Source organism: Ctenopharyngodon idella, chromosome 2 (genome assembly GCF_019924925.1).
Source record: "Ctenopharyngodon idella isolate HZGC_01 chromosome 2, HZGC01, whole genome shotgun sequence".
NCBI classification, from domain to species: domain Eukaryota; kingdom Metazoa; phylum Chordata; class Actinopteri; order Cypriniformes; family Xenocyprididae; genus Ctenopharyngodon; species Ctenopharyngodon idella.
Genome location: NC_067221.1, coordinates 39,963,799 through 39,982,111, shown reverse-complemented (window position 1 = coordinate 39,982,111; position 18,313 = coordinate 39,963,799). Strand labels below are relative to the sequence as shown.

General features: G+C 35.8%; 1 protein-coding gene across 1 annotated transcript in view; it reads right to left on the bottom strand.

The window, feature by feature from the left end:
• Window positions 1-2,457: 2,457 nt before the first annotated feature.
• The window catches only part of LOC127522808 (CUGBP Elav-like family member 5), a 183,699-nt gene continuing 167,843 nt past the window's right edge, over window positions 2,458-18,313 (bottom strand). The window contains exons 9-12 of the mRNA XM_051913114.1: window positions 16,438-16,530; window positions 15,940-16,083; window positions 12,998-13,169; window positions 2,458-10,241 (exon numbers count right to left, since the gene is read on the bottom strand). Of these exons, the coding sequence (XP_051769074.1) occupies window positions 13,042-13,169; window positions 15,940-16,083; window positions 16,438-16,530 (365 nt within the window). The 3' untranslated portion in view covers window positions 2,458-10,241; window positions 12,998-13,041. The remainder of the gene's footprint in view (window positions 10,242-12,997; window positions 13,170-15,939; window positions 16,084-16,437; window positions 16,531-18,313) is intronic.

Genomic DNA, 18,313 nt, shown 5'->3' with positions numbered 1-18,313 from the left:
TCGCGTTAAAAGCCAGATCTGCGAGCGAGATGTTGAATTCTGTCTTTTTTTTAAAACTTGAGTAGCCCAACCAGACATTGGTGGGCGGAGCTAGTGTAAATAGCATTTGCCAACAAGGGACGCTATTTGCACTTAGTGTAAATAGACACTCCGTAAAAAGGAATGTGAATAGCAGCTCAGATTATTTGATGAAAAATATGTGAGCTCTCTGACTTTTGATTGTTATGGAAGCTTGTTTTCCCTTCTAAATAAAAAAAAATAAATAAATAAAATTGTGACTTTTTATCTTTTATCAGAATTGTGAGATATAAACTCGCAATTGCGAGTTATAAAGTCCAATTCTGAGGAAAAAAAGACTGACTTTTCTTCTCAGAATTGCAAATTATATCTCACAATTCTGAGAAAAAGTCAGAATTGCAAATTTATATCTCGCAATTCTGACTTTGTAACTCACAATTGTGTGTTATAAAGTCAGAATTGTGAGATAAAAATTCACAATTACCTTTTTTATTTTTTATTCAGATCTCTTCTGAAAACTCCTTTTCTCAGGAGAAACATCTGAGGACAACTGATCTGTCATGGAGTCAAACTTATTTAACTTCTGATGTTTTTTACTCCATAGACAGGATTAATAAGGATGCAGCAGACGAGATGCTTGTCCTTCATGCTCCGACTCAATCAATCTGTCCGTTTATCGCTCTCCAGTCGTATTTCCTCTCATATCGCTCACAGGCCGCTGCCCTCAAACTTTTAACTCATGTCAGACTTTCACCTTCTGCTAAGAAAGGTTCATATTAAGACAATTCATTATGATAATCCTAATTCATAATTTGTGACCCTGAGAGAGTTCAGATGAGACGAGAATGAGATTGATTCTCATTAACTGACGGTAATAAAGATGAACTGATGCCTTCAGTCATCCACCACATCAGTCCCTTCATTATAATTGGAAATATATTTAACAAGCCACTGAGTCACTGCTGTTTGATATCTGCCACATTAAAAGGAAAGCTTTATTTCATTGGATAAATGTGGTGACGTAACTGCAGAGGTCATCTCTAACTTAATCTCTTTCTTCTTTTTCACCCCAAAATAAAAATCCTGTCGTCATTTACTCACCCTCATGTCGTTCCAAACCTGCATTACTTTTTTTCTTCTGTGGAACATAAAAGAAGAAATGTCAAAGCTGCTGTTTTCCACACAGTGAAGTACAAAATCTCTTTAAAAGCATGCTTTTTTGTGTGTGAAAACCATTTAAACTCTTATATTCAAAATCTTATATTATGGCTATATGGTTATGGTTATAAAATAGCTAAAAAAATTCCCTTATTTATCAAATATCATTACCCCACACAGCATTATACACCAGTATTTTTGTACAAAAATCTGTGAACAAGGCAAGTATGTCTGAACATAATGTCTTATTAACATTATAAGAGAAACTTGTTTGTGGTTCAAAAATATTTTGATGATGTTTTGCTATATAATTACATGGTGACTGCATCAACACAACACTGTAATAATCAAATTAGTTGTACAAGTCATATAATTTTTAAGGGGCTATACATAATATTTTTATGTATTAATCACATTTTATTGCCAATGTGTGAATAGCTTGTAACGAGACTTCCTAGGTTGTCTATATAAGCTTGTAGACTGGACTCGGGTCGTTTTTGCCGGGAAAATCAAAAGGATGTGACGGTTACGCGCGCTCCTGTTCAATGACACATGAAATAAATGTTCAGGATAATGTCGAAAGAGCCATTCTGTACTGTAATGTCGAAGTGTCATGCAAAGAAATGGGTTTAACTCAAACTACAGTCTCACATAGATTTATACAGTCTACAGTCAGAAATATAATCAAACTACCATAAAAGTGTCATTTTAATTACCTCATCTGTCGACATGATGCCGGTGAATTGCAGAGGTGGTCTAAACATATCCACATAACTATATGATAAGATGATTTCTTGCTGTTTTCTCGCCGCTGTCATTTTTGTTGTGTTTATTTTGTAATTGAGAGGAAAGCGCGCTGCACATATTCACATATTCATCTAAACGTCGCTCTCAGCAGGATGGACGGCGTCTGGATGTTCGTTAACAACAGTATATCACTGTAAAGGTATTTACTTATATTTTTTTTACTTCTAAGCAAAGAACGAAAAAGAAATTCTCCATGAGTTTATCGAGGCCTGAAATCACCACACTTTCAGTCTCGTATGTTATGTGTGCAAGAGTTCTAGCACGTGCCGTAAGTTTCTGGCTGCAGTTCACTTAACGGCCAACCGGTGTCGCTAATAACAAGAGTTTTTGAATTCTACATATAGCCCCATTAAATTATTGTAAACTGACTTAAATCGAGTTGAATCTCGTAGAACTCATAGGTTGAAATTGCTTAAATCATGATTGTCATGATTGATTGATATCATTTTTTACAGTGAATGATTCAAATACTGGTGAGCATTTATCATTTTTATTGTAAAATTGAAAAAAGAAGAAAGACAGAAAAAGCCCCAATAAGCATCATTTATACATATTATGTCAGAAATGATAAACTTAAAGTTCATACATAAATATATAAATAAACAAATGCAAATGATCAAATTCTAATAATAAAAATAATCAAATAAATAAATTAATGACCAAAACAATAAATAGAACACCGTAATTAAAACCTTTTACACATTTAATTGTCAAAGCAGCAAGTTCAAGAGGGAAGATAATGGGACAAAACTAGTCTGTTGTTCTTCAAAAATGAAACCAAAAGGAAGGTTTGCTCCTTTACACCTCTCAAACTCGTCGTACAGATGTTACGGGAACATCTGGTTGTGTCCCACACTTCCCTCCATAGCATTTAAACATAGATTCATTATTTAGCTTACATCTGTTTGTATATTGTGCTAAGAAACCCTAAGATATAACACAATCGTCCATATAGCAAAGCCGACCCGAGTTGTTTTCTGTCCTGATCCAGGTCTTGTGTTGGTCTCTCGCTCATATGTAGAGCTGATCCTGGATCGGTCGTGACAGAAAACGCCCGGGAGCTTTTGCGTGACTCCCCATTGTACCTGAAAGAAGCGTTCTGTGCTATCAATATCCCCAACAAATACAGAAGACAGATTTCATGAGCCCATCCCTTTGCATTCAATAACTTGACATATATAAAGAGTCCAACCATTCATAGGAATATCATACCAGTATAGATTAATCTATAACATCCTAAATCAAACCATTTTCTTCTGTACAAAACATTCGGTGTATTGGCTGGAACAAATAATTCAAACTCAAAAATGCGGGAAAGAAAGCAAACATGGATTGAAAGCTTGAGGTTTGTATGTTTTGATACTGTATGCAGCGTTTGCTCTAGCAGAGGACTATGGCAGTATATGGGGAGTATGAAGGAAGAGGACATGGCTTAGTTCAGGTAGTAACATCATATGAATAAAAAAAACACAGTTTGTAAAACATACTCCCAAAATAGCCCAAACCCTGAAGAGCAGCGAGTCCAAACACACGCTGTTGGTTTGGATGCTCGGCGCAGCGCTATGTTTCCATGATATCCTTACTGCATGATAGCACGCTAAAAACTATAAACTGCAACCTCCGCTAGTAGCCTTGAAGCTTTGACTGTTACCCGTGGAGGTATCGGCTGAAAATCAAAAACAAACAAACAAAAAAATGGTGCATTTTTATGTTTTCTATGTTGTCTTTTACTACAAAAATGTCTCTCTACGTCTCTAGCAATTAGCATGCACAAAGAGTGATTTAAAGAACTATAGGCAGGGCAAGCTATGAAAGAACTAGTTTTCTCTTTTTTTTTGGCAATAAATAGAATAAAAATTGAAATAGAGCATGAGAATTCACGTTTGTACAGCATGTATGTTAGTATGAGCCACAGATTTAGAAACATCCAGACAAAAAAAAAAATTGCATGTGCCACTGCATTGAACAGCTGCCGCACTACTAGGAATGTTTTGTTGTTACGTGGGATATGTTCGCTGCTTAGTATTTTTAATTTATTTTCTAGTACAAATATCTAAACATACTTAAATCAAGAGAAGCAAAATTACTTAAAGGTGCAGTATGTAATATTGACAACTAGTGGTTCAAATGGGTACTGCAGTCCAAATTCAAAATATTGGAGAGAGTTGTTTCCTCCTCAAGCCCTGGGTATACTTTGTTTTTTTACGCGTACTCTAGTGTACGTGCACAGTCGAACGCACAAGCCTTGTGAAGTATACTTCACTTGACTCAAATGAACGCACAGGCGTTCAACACATGCGCAGTTTTGAACAATCTCTCACCACGAGTTACAACCCACGTCAACATCTTTGTATTCTTTCATGCTAGAGTTGTACAAATGAGGGTACTTTCTAACCTCTTCGCACAATTTTTCGTCTATACAGGCCTCCATTGTCGCTGTAGCTTGCATTTGTTCCGGTCTGTTGTGTTTATGCAGTTTTTCTTTGACTACCTTGTGAATCGACGCCCCCAGGGCACTGTTGCCACCTTGTGGATAAACTAATTACTGCAAAAAAAAAATTAAATGCGCATGTGTGACCTGCGTGATTACAAAAATTCAGCGGTGCGCATGCAGTACTCTTCTAATGAGGAAATTCGCATGACGCACCTTGTACGCTGACCCTCGCGTACGTGTAAAAAGTGAACTATACTTCGGGATTTAGACTCGATGCTTGAGCGTGTTGCCAGATTGAGGACACGCAACAAGAGCAAGTGCAATTAACAATGGAAGGCAAGGAGACTTACAAACTCTAAGATTTTAAATAGATGACGAGGCTTTTTAGGTCAGATAGATTCTTCAATGGCTGCAATATGCTGTATTTTATGCCAAATGGCAACCCGGGGTGTCGAAATACTATTGGGTAAATTGTCAGTGGGCAGAGTCACACAGACCAAAACAAAAACAGATATTGTGCCACAGAATGCACATTTCTAAGTAAAATAACTGGCTATAGCATTGTTTTTCAGAGAAACAAGGAAGTGAACTTAGCATGTTTCCTAAATATCTGCAAACATATTATGGTATTTTTATGCTTTAGTACAGTCAAAAAATTACATACAGCACCTTTAAGATATGAAGTCTTACTTTATAAAAAAATGTATCCAAATTTAGTGAGTTTATGCTTAAAACAAGAAAAAATGTCTGCCAGTGGGGTCAGAAAAATAAACTTAATTCATAAAGCAAAAATACAATTAATTTTGATTAATTTGTCAGAAGACAAGTCATTTTGCTTCTCAAGTAAATGTATCTTGATTTAATAATGTTGAGATATTTGTACAAAAGACAAATAATTTTTGCAGTGTTCAGAATGGAATACTAGTATACTGCTTAATGCACACTGCATACTACCTACAGTTGTTTGTTTAAAATGTCAATCTGTGAAATAATATGCAATGACAAAGTTTCAAACAAACTGCAAAAATTGGTAAGAAAATGCTATTTCAGTCTTTCTGCTTCAAAATGTCTGCTTTACTTGCCCATTCATTGCAATTACTTGTGAAATTTACTAGCAATTTCTGAGTGAAAATTGATTAAAAGTAAATCCTACAACATTTTCTCCCCAGTGCAGTAGTAAAAGCAGTAGTATATTTTCTTAAGAAAATGTGAGTGATGATACCAATGCAAAATTGTTGGCTAGGGTGTTCTGTGTGAATTTAATGGACTGCTAGGGTATTACTTTGTTGCATACCATGTATTTGACAAATGTAGCAGATACAGAGAACAGCACACATACTGCAAAAAAGAATATGGTGCATTATTCCAAACATAACCATGATTCATTGGGTCCGGTCTCAGAATTATGATATCACTCTCCTGTTAGTTTAACGGTTCAATTTCACAATGTTAAAAAACTGAAGGGGTAGAAGTGAACAGAAGTGCCCTTGAATGCTGATTATATATTCACCTTCCACTCCGATCATCTGATTGGTGTTTAATTGAAAACCTGCTCTGTCCCTGATTACTAATTTCAGTTATGACAGACAGATGGCAGAAATCCCGCTTGAGCCACAGTAACTGGAATGTTTGTGCAACTATTATCTGCACATTTGTGTGTGTTTGAGGCCATTTAAAACTAATTTTAATAATCAATTCTGAATTATGGATGAAAAAGAAAGCTTATTATAGACCATTACAATTTTTTTTAGCCTTGTGACAATTTTCATAGCAATTAAGGACATTTCCCTCCCAAATTCTCATTAACATAATAAAACATTAACATTCTCATTCTCATTAATGTAAAAAAGTCAGGTATATCATTATTATAATATTTGTTTCTAATGTAAACTGATTTTAGTTAAACAGCATTATATTACAGCTATTTTCACTTTTTATTTTGGATATTATTACAGTAATAAGATGAGAATGAGAATGGTATTACTTCTAAAACTCAACAATTATATAATAATAATAATAATAATAATGAGATGTTTTTTGCATTACAGTAATGAAAATTTGCATGGCAGGAAAATGTGCTAAATTGTCATACATATACATATATATATATATATATATATATATATATATATATACTCTAGAAAAAGCTGGGTTAAAAACAACCCAAGTTGGGTAAAATATAGACAAACCCAGCAATTGGGTTGTTTAATAAGCAGTTTAATAAGCAAAAAATGTTTATTATTTAATTATTTTTTTATTAAACTTATTAATAAATGTTCGTTTATTAAACATATTAACAAATGTTTATTTATTAAACATATTAATAAATGTTAATTTTAAGCAAGCAATATATAAATTTTTAAACAATAGTTGAGTTAAATAAAACTACCCAGCAGGTTGGGTCAAATATTTAACCCAACCGCTGGGACAAAACAACCCAATTGCTGGGTTTTTTAACCCAACTTGGGTTGTTTTTAACCCAGCATTTTTTAGAGTGTAGCATTGTAATAATTTATATATATATCTTGGACATGTTGAACATTTTTTGGTGAGATTCTCCCATTCCTGAAGGAAAACCTGTCATAACAGTTTCATGTTTTATGTTGACACATCAGTCACTTTAACCATACGGTGATCCATCCTGCAAAACTTTGCTCATTTCTGCCTTAATATTAAATCGTACTATGTTTGACCTGCAAAGCACTTTAAATCCACTTTGTCCCTTGAATATTAAGAGAGCGAGTGAGTGCTTTCCAGGCTCCAGAGTGAAATGTGCTGTCCAGTCATTTTAGATTCAACTCCTAGACGAGCGGCAGCTCTCTTTTCCTGACAAAATATTAATGGTGCAACGGCACAGAGAGTAACTTCCCTTGCAAATCATTTGTTTTGATTGGAGGAAGTTGTGCTGTCGTGGCACGTGGCACATTTGCACGGTCAACTGATCATGGCAGGCTGTGCGTGAAGACAGAAAGAAATCTGATTTAATAGGTTTGGTCCAAAAAGTTTGAACAATTTCTGTGGGTCAAAACAACTAAGCATGATGGGACAGTCAACATGAAAGGGCTTTTGCAACCTATTTTACTTCCTATAGAGAACATGAAATATGGGGAGATTTCATTTTTGTAATTGTGTGCACTGGTGAATCATTCAAAATAACACTAGAAACTTGTATGAAGAGAGTAAACAGGGTCCATTTTGATTTCATGCTGACTTAAAATAAATGTTTGGCAGGTGGTGATGTGGCCTTGCTGGTTTGTTTCTATATGTTTTCACCTCTAAACACTATTTTTTCATACATTTTTGTTCCTTTACATCGCTTCTCTCGTATTTCTTGGCCGTTTAGGCCGTAACTGTGGCCTGGCTCTACATAAGTACTACGTTTACATAGGCATGCACAATACAGTGTAACTATGAGCAATTACGAAGTTCATTTAAGTGTAATAACACATGAAATACCTGAATAAAGCATGAATAGAGGAGAACTACTGTCTTTAAAAGTATCTCTCAAGGTTATAGAAATTTTCCGAGACATGATATCTCTGTGTGCTGTGTTTTATGCTGTAAAATGATTTGATTTGTCTAATATAAATGTTCTGGAAGGCCCTTCTGGCAAACAGCATATCAGTGCAAGCCACTGAAACAAATTCAAAGCTTTACTATGGCACGATTTTAGGCTGTTTCTAAATGAAAGAGTTTCCTGAATTCTATCTCAAAACAGCCTGTTTTCACAATGGAAACATCACTGCAGCACCACCACCAGAACGTCTTTCTGTGGCTGTTTTAACCTTGTTTTGGAGGAATCAGTAAAGCCTCAGTTATCTTCAGATGTTATCACTTGTTTGGGACATGCAACACAGAAGTAGCTTGAGCAACAATTCAGTTCAATAGTTTAAAATAGTGATAGTGCTGTATGAATTGCATCAGTTTGATTGCTGTGATTTTAGCACTATATGAAACGCACAGTAGCGGTAAGCAAGCTAACATACAATGTGGCAAAGTCAGATACAATAAAACAAACAGATAAAATGACAGTAATGTTAAAGTTAGACTTGCTGTGTAATTTTATTTTATTAAAAATAAAATAAAACACAAAATAAACAGAGTAGGCTTGGTAGGCTGACATAAATAAAAAAAATAATTTAAAATAAAATAAAATAAAATAAAATAAAATAAAAGTAATGTGAATGTAAGCCATGCTGTGCACTTGGTAAGCTGACAATCAATAAATAAATAAAATAAAATAAAAAAATAAAATAAATAAATAAATAAATAATAATAATAATAATAAAAATGAGAGTGATGTTAATACAAGCCTTGTTGTGTACTTGGTAATCTGAAAAATAAAATAAAATAAAATAAAATAAAATAAAATAAAATAAAATAAAATAAAATAAAATAAAATAAAATAAAAGTAATGTCAATGTAAGCCATGCTGTGCACTTGGTAAGCTGACAATAAATAAATAAATAAATAAAATAAAATAAAATAAAATAAAATAAAATGAGAGTGATGTTAATGTAAGCCTGTTGTGTACTTGGTAAGCCGACAAATAAAAAAATAAAATAAAATAAAATAAATAATAATAAAAATAATAATAATAAAAATGAGAGTGATGTTAATACAAGCCATGCTGTGCACTTGGTAAGCTGACAAATAAAATAAAATAAAAATTAAAGTAAAGTAAAATAAAATATAAAGAGAGTAACGTTAATGTAAGCCTTTACTTTGTAAGCTGACAAATAAAAATAAAATAAAATAATAAAAGCTAACATGATCCAGTCAATAACAATCCAAAGATAATCGAGACTATACGAAATCCTCAGATACAATGTTAAAACCAGCCACTGGGGGTTTTGGTGGTGCATGGGAAAATACCACCAGAGAGACATTTCCTTGTGAAACTGTGCAGCTCAAAAACAAGAGCTGTTGTTTGGCAAAAATATCTGGTTACTGTATATGTTCGCTGTGGTCATTTGTTTACAGTATGGTGCATGAGTTAAATGATATCGCGATGGATCGAATGCCCTTTTCTCCAGCCGGCACGAGACATGGAGATGAACAGCCCAATTCAATATCAACACACTTCATAGTCTATAACAGTAGCCTAAAATACCCCACTAAACATAATCTATCAATGTCCTTTAGACGGTTTTGCACCGATAACCTGGAAACTAGTTTTTCGCAAAAGGTTTTCAATAAAACACACCCCAAGTCCCCGTATACCTACACTATACACCCTGATTTAATTGTGTCTAACTCTTAATTGGCATATTATATGAAGTAGCATGTATGTAGCGTAAGATAATCGATCGGTGGTAATATTGTACATGGTTACGGTACCGACAGAGATTAAAAAGATTTGGTCCTCTGGTCCCTACGGGTGAGAGCGAGAGAGTTATACTGCGTCAGTGTCATATACACATTTTACCCTTAAACCCTCATAATTCCTCGCAAATAAAAGTTACGACTGTCTTTTGATATGTGCATGGATCCGTCTTTTGCTTTAGTGAACTCTCCCGGTCCCAGCCATGCACTGTTCTTCCAAAGTGTTCGGTATATAGCGTTTTTCAAAAGAGAAAAAAAGTTTTCAGTTTATTTGTTTTCGTCCTCGTCTTCGCCGTCGCTGTCGTCCCCCGTCACGCCAGTCTTTCATCGCTTTGTGGAAACACACGCTTTCGTTAAATGCGATATGCTTCTCAAAACTCCCTTATGCGCTTGTTGTTTGCTTCTTTGTGTTTTTTTGTGTCGTTTTTTTTTTTCGTGTGTTAGTTTTTCAAGAAAAGTTTCCATCCGTCAAAACGTCAAGACTACAACTGTTCAAAACCTGCCAGAGAGAAAGAGAGAGAGAAATGTCAGAGTTTGACTCGGGAGACAGACACCAGCAGCAGAGGAGGAAAAAAGCTCCGCTACATGCTGACAGCTTGATACCTGGATGTCGAACCAAGAGCCATCAGTCACAGCGAGAGCCGTGTGAAGCTAAAACTCAGGCCTGCGCTCTTGACATCACATTAAACATGATAGAAGGATTCAGAGAGATGACATGATACAGGTGTGCTGATAGATTGCATCATCCGCTCTGCAGCTTCCAGAAAACATTTGACTGTTTGCCGGAAGAGTTTATCGGAGATGTTTGCGCCTTTAAAGGAGAGATTACTTTATTCAGCAGATTCTTTTATACTCAAAACTTGAGATGTAGTAATACAGACATTTTGGCTGATAAAAATAACTGATAATTATGTCTCATTTTGGCCCATTAGAATGGCTGATATAATTAATAATAATATAATAACTTTCAATTACTAATTATTAATAAGGTATAAAAATAACAACAATTATTTTAATTATTTAAAAATAATAATTATTGTTGTTGTCGAAACACTAGTAAAATCAGACATTATAGATGTGTGATTTTGTATATTATAAAACAAAATATTGTAAGTTACAATTATGATTTATAATGTATAAACCAGTTTAATACTTGGTATACAATATGGTATTTAGAAAAATGATACTGTTTAAAATGAAAAAAATAAGGCCTGATATTATCCGTTTGCTGATAATTACAATGAATAAATAATATTACAGAATTGTAAACTGTATTTAATCTTTACGGCATGCTTCTCAAAATCATCACTATTTAAGCAGAACATAAAAACGTTTGCAAATTAGCAAAAGCAACTTATACTGATCTTTTCACTTGTTTTGACAGTTTTTAGAGAAAAGACATCAAATAAACACTATTAATGCTCTTTTTTGCAAAGCAAATGTACAACTGGAGAACAAAATATTGTTAGTAAAAACTGAATTTGCATGACTGGTATCATTTTTAGTATAGGTAGGCCCAGGGCCTAAAATTAACACTCGTCAAGCGCCAAATGCGAGGAAAAATCGGTGTTGGCTAGCATATGAAACTGTGTCAATCATCAGTTGGCCGGTAACATTTTTATGAATTCTAACAATGTAAAATTGTAAGAACATGAATGTAAACAAACATGAACAACACTAGGGACAGTTGACGGGCCAGAAATTGAACTCAATTCGTTACCCAGAAAGCTGCACTTTTAGACAGCGTGCAAATACTGAATTGAGTTCTCCTTCATGTCTTCTTGCACTTGAATAGACATTCAAACAAAATTATGTCAAAATGCCCATCTTGGCAAGTATCCTTGTAAACATATTTAGTCAGTTTTGTCTTAACTGAACATAAACAGTTGAGAAAGAAAACGCATGTGTATCAGTATATTGGATCAGTGCATTAGCTCTTAAAGTGACAGCAGCCTAATATTTCTGCTGCTGTCTGTGTTTTTAATGTTAATCAAACAACAAAAGACAAAGAACAATCTCTCATTGCTCTTGACAGAATAACTTTTGCAATTTTAATAAGGATTAATCTTTGTTTCATGGCTGGTAAAAAAAAAAAAAGTATTTATGGCCAGTAAATTTTCTTAAAGGGACAGTTCACCCCGAAATGGAAATAATCCTGATTTACTCACCCTCAAGCCATCGAAGTTGTATATGACTATCCTCTTTCAGATGAACACAATTGGAGATATATTTAAAAATATCCTGGCTCTTCCAAGCTTTATAATGGGGGGCATGATTTTGAACCCCCCCCCAAAAAATGCATCCATCCATCATAAAAATAATCCATACGGCTCCAGTCGGGTAATAAAGTCCTTCTGAAGTGAAGCGGTGGGTTTTTGTACGACAAATATCCATATTTAAAACTTTATTAACTTTAATAACTAGCTTCCGGCAGATGGCCATACACATTGATTTGTGGCAGAAGAGTGACCTCTGACCCGACACATGACACAATGACGAACACAGAAGCGCAGAGGATAGAGCAAAACAAAACACCGGTCATGAGTTAGACGTCTAAAATGAGACATTTTAAAGAGAAATGTCGGATTTTGATATAAGATTGCACAGCCCTATTTGTTTAAACCGCGAGAAGCGTCTAAGCTTACGATACTCCTACATCCTGCATCATACATCGCGTCATGGGTTTCTCTTGTGGCGCAAGTCGAGTTGTGCAGTATGTGTACAGTTGTCTGCCGGAAGCTAGTTATTTTAGTTTATAAATTCATTTTAAATATGGATATTTTTCTTCGTTTTGCTTCAGAAGGCCTTTATTAACCCCCTGGAACCGTATGGATTATTTTTATAATGGGTGGATGCATTTTTTTGGGGCTTTAAAATCCCGCCCCCTATTCACTACCATTATAAAGCTAGGAAGAGCCAGGATATTTTTAAACATATCTCCAATGGTGTTCGTCTGAAAGAACACACCTGGGATGGCTTGAGTGTGTGTGTGTAAATCATAGGATAATTTTCATTTTTGGGTGAACTATCCCTTTAAGTCACCAGCCATTGGCAGGTGTGGCAAAAAGTTAGTTTTAGGCCCTGGGTAGGCCCACTTAGACCAGTATAACTAACTTTTTGCAATAGAGGGATGATATATTCTACACAGAATGAGCCAAGAAAGCCAAAAACTTGACATAAGCCAGCAGTATGTTCTGATGGACAGCTCTGGCATCATTAAAATATCGACTTTTTGATCTGTGTGCTGTGGCCTACCTCTCCTAATGGCTGAGAGTGCACGTATGCATCCCTGGTTGTGGTCAGTATGGACGGCTGGCGTCCTTCGGCCGTTTCAGCTGCACTTTCAAGCGTTTCATGCCGATCTGGAAGCCGTTCATGGCCTGAATCGCAGCCTGAGCGCTGGCGGGGTTATCAAAGCTCACAAAGCCTGCAGAGAAGAGAGAAACAGAGCAGCAGAGTCTGGATAAGACTGTGCCGTTTATGTGTGTGTGTATGTTGTGTGTATATTATAGTCCCTGCGGTATAACAGTATTAGGCCACGTCCACATTTACTCACTTTTAATTCATGTGGAAAGAAATGGACAACAAATCCTCAAGGAAACAAATAGACTGAGAAGACTGAATCAAATTAAACTAATGGGAGAGAGTGAAGCGGCTTGATTTCTGCGCAGGGATCGTGTTCCAGAGAGCCTATGTGGAGTGTGGAGAATGAATATAAATATATGTGATTCCAGACAGTCAAGGCTCTCGGTGTGAGTGAGGAGACCAATAAACCTTCATTAAACTCACATAAACTCACATCAGTCACACACACACACCCTGGGTCCAAAATTAACATTTGGCAAACACCGAACGCATGTAAAAATGGGCTTTGGCGTGCAAATAAAAGGGGTTAATAAATAAAGAGGTTAAATATTTTAGGAACTGAAACATAATGCATGGTTTAAGTCACAATGTAAGACTGATAGTCTAACATTAGGTGTTTTATATATATATATATATATATATATATATATATACACACAGTATCTCAAAAGTGAGTACACCCCTCACATTTCAGCAACCATTTTAGTATATCTTCTCAAGGGACAATACTATAGAAATGAAACTTGGATATATTTTAGAGTAGTCAATGTGCTGATTGTATAGCAGTATAGATTAACTGTCCTCTGAAAATAACTCAACATACAGCCATTATTGTCTAAATAACTGGCAACAAAAGTGAGTACACCCTAAGTGATAAAAGCTGTACGCCGTTTAACCATGCAAAGCCACTTGTCCTATTTATCATGTTCAGGTTTTTGTCTGCTTGAGAGGACCATACAATTTTGGATCTTGTTATTAGAGCAATTAAAATTTGGTGCTTTGAGTACAATTCTCTCATACTGACCACTGAATGTTCAACATGGCACCTCATGGCAAAGAACTCTCTGAGGATTTGAGAATTAGAATTGTTGCTCTCCACAAAGTTGGCCTAGGCTATAAGAAGATCGATAACACAATGAAACTCAGTTACAGCACAGTGGCCAGGGTCATAGAGAGAGGTTTTCCAAGGCGGGTTCCACTTGTGCTGTGCATCAGGTGCAGAAGCTGGCTTCAAAAAACAGATGCATGAGTGCTGCCAGTATTGCTTTAGAGGTTGCAGAAGCAGAAGGTCAGCTTGTCTGTGCTCAGACCATACGCCGCACACTGCAACAAGTCAGTTTGCAGAAGGAAGCCTCTTCTGAAGCTGGCTCACAAGAAAGCCCGCAAACAGTTTGCTGAAGACAACCTGTTCAAGAGCATGAATTACTGGAACCATGTCCTGTGGTCTGATGAGACTAAGAGAAACTTGTTTGGCTCAGATGGTGTCCAGCATGTGTGGCAACACCCTGGTGAGGAGTACCAAGAAAATTGTGTCTTGCCTACAGTCAAGCAAGGTGGTGGTAGCATCATGGTCTGGGGCTGCATGAGTCCTGCTGGGACTGGGGAGCTGCGCTTCATTGAGGGAAACATGGATTCCAACATGTACTGTGACATTTTGAAGCAGAACATGATGCCCTCCCTTCAGAAACTGGGTTGAATGGCATGATAATGACCCCAAACACACCGCCAAGATGACAACTGCCTTGCTGAGGAAGCTGAAGGTGAAGGTGATGGAGTGGCCAAGTATGTCTCCAGACCTGAACCCTATTGAGCACCTGTGGGGCATCCTCAAGCAGAAGGTGGAGAAGCGCCATGTGTCTAACATCCAGCAGCTCCGTGATGTCATTATGGAGAAGTGGAAGAGGATCCCAGCAACAACCTGTGCAGCTCTGGTGAATTCCATGCCCAGGAGGATTAAGGCAGTGCTCGATAACAGTGGTGCTCACACAAAATATTGACACTTTGGACACAGTTTTGACATGTTCACTTAGTACAACAATAATGGTTGTATGTTGAGTTATTTTTAGAGGACAGTAAATCTGTACTGCTATACAAGCTGCACATTGACTACAATAAAGTATATCCAATTTTCATTTCTATAGGATTGTAGGATTGTTCCTTGAGAACATATAATGAAATGGTTGCTGAAATGTGAGGGGTGTACTCACTTTTGTGAGATACTGTATTTTAAATATATATATATATATATATACACACACAGTGTTAGGTAAGTTGCTCTAAAAAAGTAATTATTACTAGCTACTAGTTACATCTTCAACAGTGTAATTAGATTTCTGTACTAATTACACTCTCTAAAAAGTATTGCATTACTTATTACAAATTACTTTCTAAATCCCATATCAACCTCGACCAGTTGAACAAAACAAGGATATACATGAAACGGCTTTCTTAAATTCTTTCAAATAAATAATATAAAATTCATAAGTTATTCTTGAACTGACCAAAGTATTTAAATGGAGAAGGATACATTAAAAACATACATTTTAACATTAGACATTAAATTTTGGTGTTAAATCCACAATTGATTTATATAGAATTGTTCTATACAGTATTTAATGCAATTACATCAGAAGTAACTGTAATTAACTGTAATTTGTATATATATATATATATATGTAAAATTGAAAAAGTATAAAGTGGCAATATTGGTGCATGTGACAAAAATGTTTTGCACCCTAATATTTGATCAACTGATTAGAAAGATATAGAGTATATATAGAGAGAGAGAGACAGATATAGAGTGTGTTTGAAAGCAGGAAGCGGTGTCTGACCGAAACATTTGCTCTGGTTGGTGGCTCGATCCATGAACACCTTTGACGAGATGACGGATCCGAACGGAAGAAACATCTGCATTAGCTCGTTATCGCCAAACTCCTGTGGCAGGTGATAGATAAACAAGTTGCAGCCCTCGGGACCTGAAACAGACACACATATTTAATATGCTGTGGCTAACATGAACTAGTGCATCAGTACATTTTACACAAGCAACACAACTAAACAAATCATAACGCTCCACTGAGATACTTTCTTTACATCTTTTATGATTTGTGGCATTTACAAAGTTCAAATGTGACGGGCCAATCAGGAAACACCTGACACTGATGTAAGTGAAAGTGAAGATTCTAAAATGGAACTCAGTTGTAACAGAAAAGCAGTTGAATCTAGATAGAAATATCTAATCTGAATTTCATTGGCTCATTGTAGGGATGTCTGTACAACAGAGACAGTGTTTAGTGAAAGAAATGAAGGTTGTGATTTCTGTCACTAACCTTCCCGCTGCTGCTGCTGTTGCTGCTGGATGATTTGAGCAGGCTGTGGCAGTGTCTGACCTATAGGGGTCAGTGTTGTGGCAGGATATATGGCTGCAGACATATGCATAATAATACAAAAGAGAGAGAGAGAGAAAGAGAGAGGGACAGATGAGGCAAGAATAAGGACAAGACGAAGGTTGACCTTTATATGCTAATGAAATATGACAGGATCACAGTGCAATGAAATCTGAAAGCACGTTCATCATATATCAAACTGATTTAAAATGACAGATCTCTAGGCATCCGTATGATAGCTGTAATATCCCGAAAATTCGAATAGAACCTGAGGTTTCAATCACAGCAAAGTCACCTACCAGCAATAACATTCCATGAGCAAAGTTGTTTTTCTGTGAAAGTGACATTTGCGAAAATATCTACTGCATGGAATGAAAAAATAAATCACAAATCAGATCTCTTTAACATCTCAGATGTTTCTGCTAAACAGCAGATTAAATAGAGAGCAAATGTTCTGAACAAATGTCTCAAACTGTGCTCAGGTTTGGAAAGATACATACATGATATTTCAAACATCATATCTATGGTTTCTCCTAGACAATTATGAGATTAAATGGAGAACAAATTGAAAATCTCCTGCTTCTCAGATGTTTATGCAGAGAAAAAGACCCCAGTAATCTCACATGCCTCCTCTAGAGTTTCAGAAGAAATCTCAACAATGTCTCCAACTGTGCTCAGATTTGCAAAGATATACTATATCTCAAACACAATATCTAAACATTGTAATATCGCAAATACCTCAATTGTTTCTCCTAGACAATGAGATTAAACGGAGAACAAACTGAGTCTCCTGCTTCTCAGATTTCTCCTGAGAAAAAGACACCAGTAATCTCACGTCTCCTCTAGAGTTTCAGATGAGGTCTTAATGTCTCAAACTGTGCTCAGATTTGCATAGATACACTATATCTCAAACACAATATCTAAACATTGTAATATCTCAAATACCCCAATTGTTTCTCCTAGACAATGAGATTAAACGGAGAACAAACTGAGTCTCCTGCTTCTCAGATTTCTCCTGAGAAAAAGACTCCAGTAATCTCACACGTGTCTCCTCTAGAGCTTCAGATGATATCTCAACAATGTCTCAAACTGTGCTCAGATTTACAAAAATACATTATATCTTAAAAATAATATCTACAAATTGTAATATCGCAAATACCTTAATTGTTTCTCCTAAACAAACTGAGAGTCTCCTGCTTCTCAGATGTTTCTCCTGAGAAAAAGACTTCAGTAATCTTACATGTGTCTTAAAAATAATATCTAAAAATTTTAATATTTCAAATACCTCAATTGTTTCTCTAGACAACAATGAGATTAAATGGAGAACAAACTGAGACTTTTCTTAAGTCTCCTGCTTCTCAGATGTTTTTCCTGAGAAAAAAAGACCCCAGTAATCTCACACATGTCTCCTCTAGAGTTTCAGAAGAGATCTCAACAATGTCTCAAATTGTGTTCAGATTTGCAAAGATACACTATACCTCACACACAATATCTAAACATTGTAATATTGCAAATACCTCAATTGTTTCTCCTAGACAATGAGATTAACTGGAAAACAAACTGAGAGTCTCCTGCTTCTCAGATGTTTCTCCTGAGAAAAAGACCCCAGTAATCTCACATTGGTCTCCTCTAGAGTTTCAGATGAGATCTCAACAATGTCTTAAATGTGTTTGGATTTGCAAAGACAAAGTCTGCATTCCAAAGTCAGAGATCTCAATATGAACTCGAACATTTCTCATCAAATGAGCTGAGCTGCTCCAAATTCGTTTTACAGCTCTATACTCTTTCTGGATTACAACTATTGACTCTTTTGTTTCCA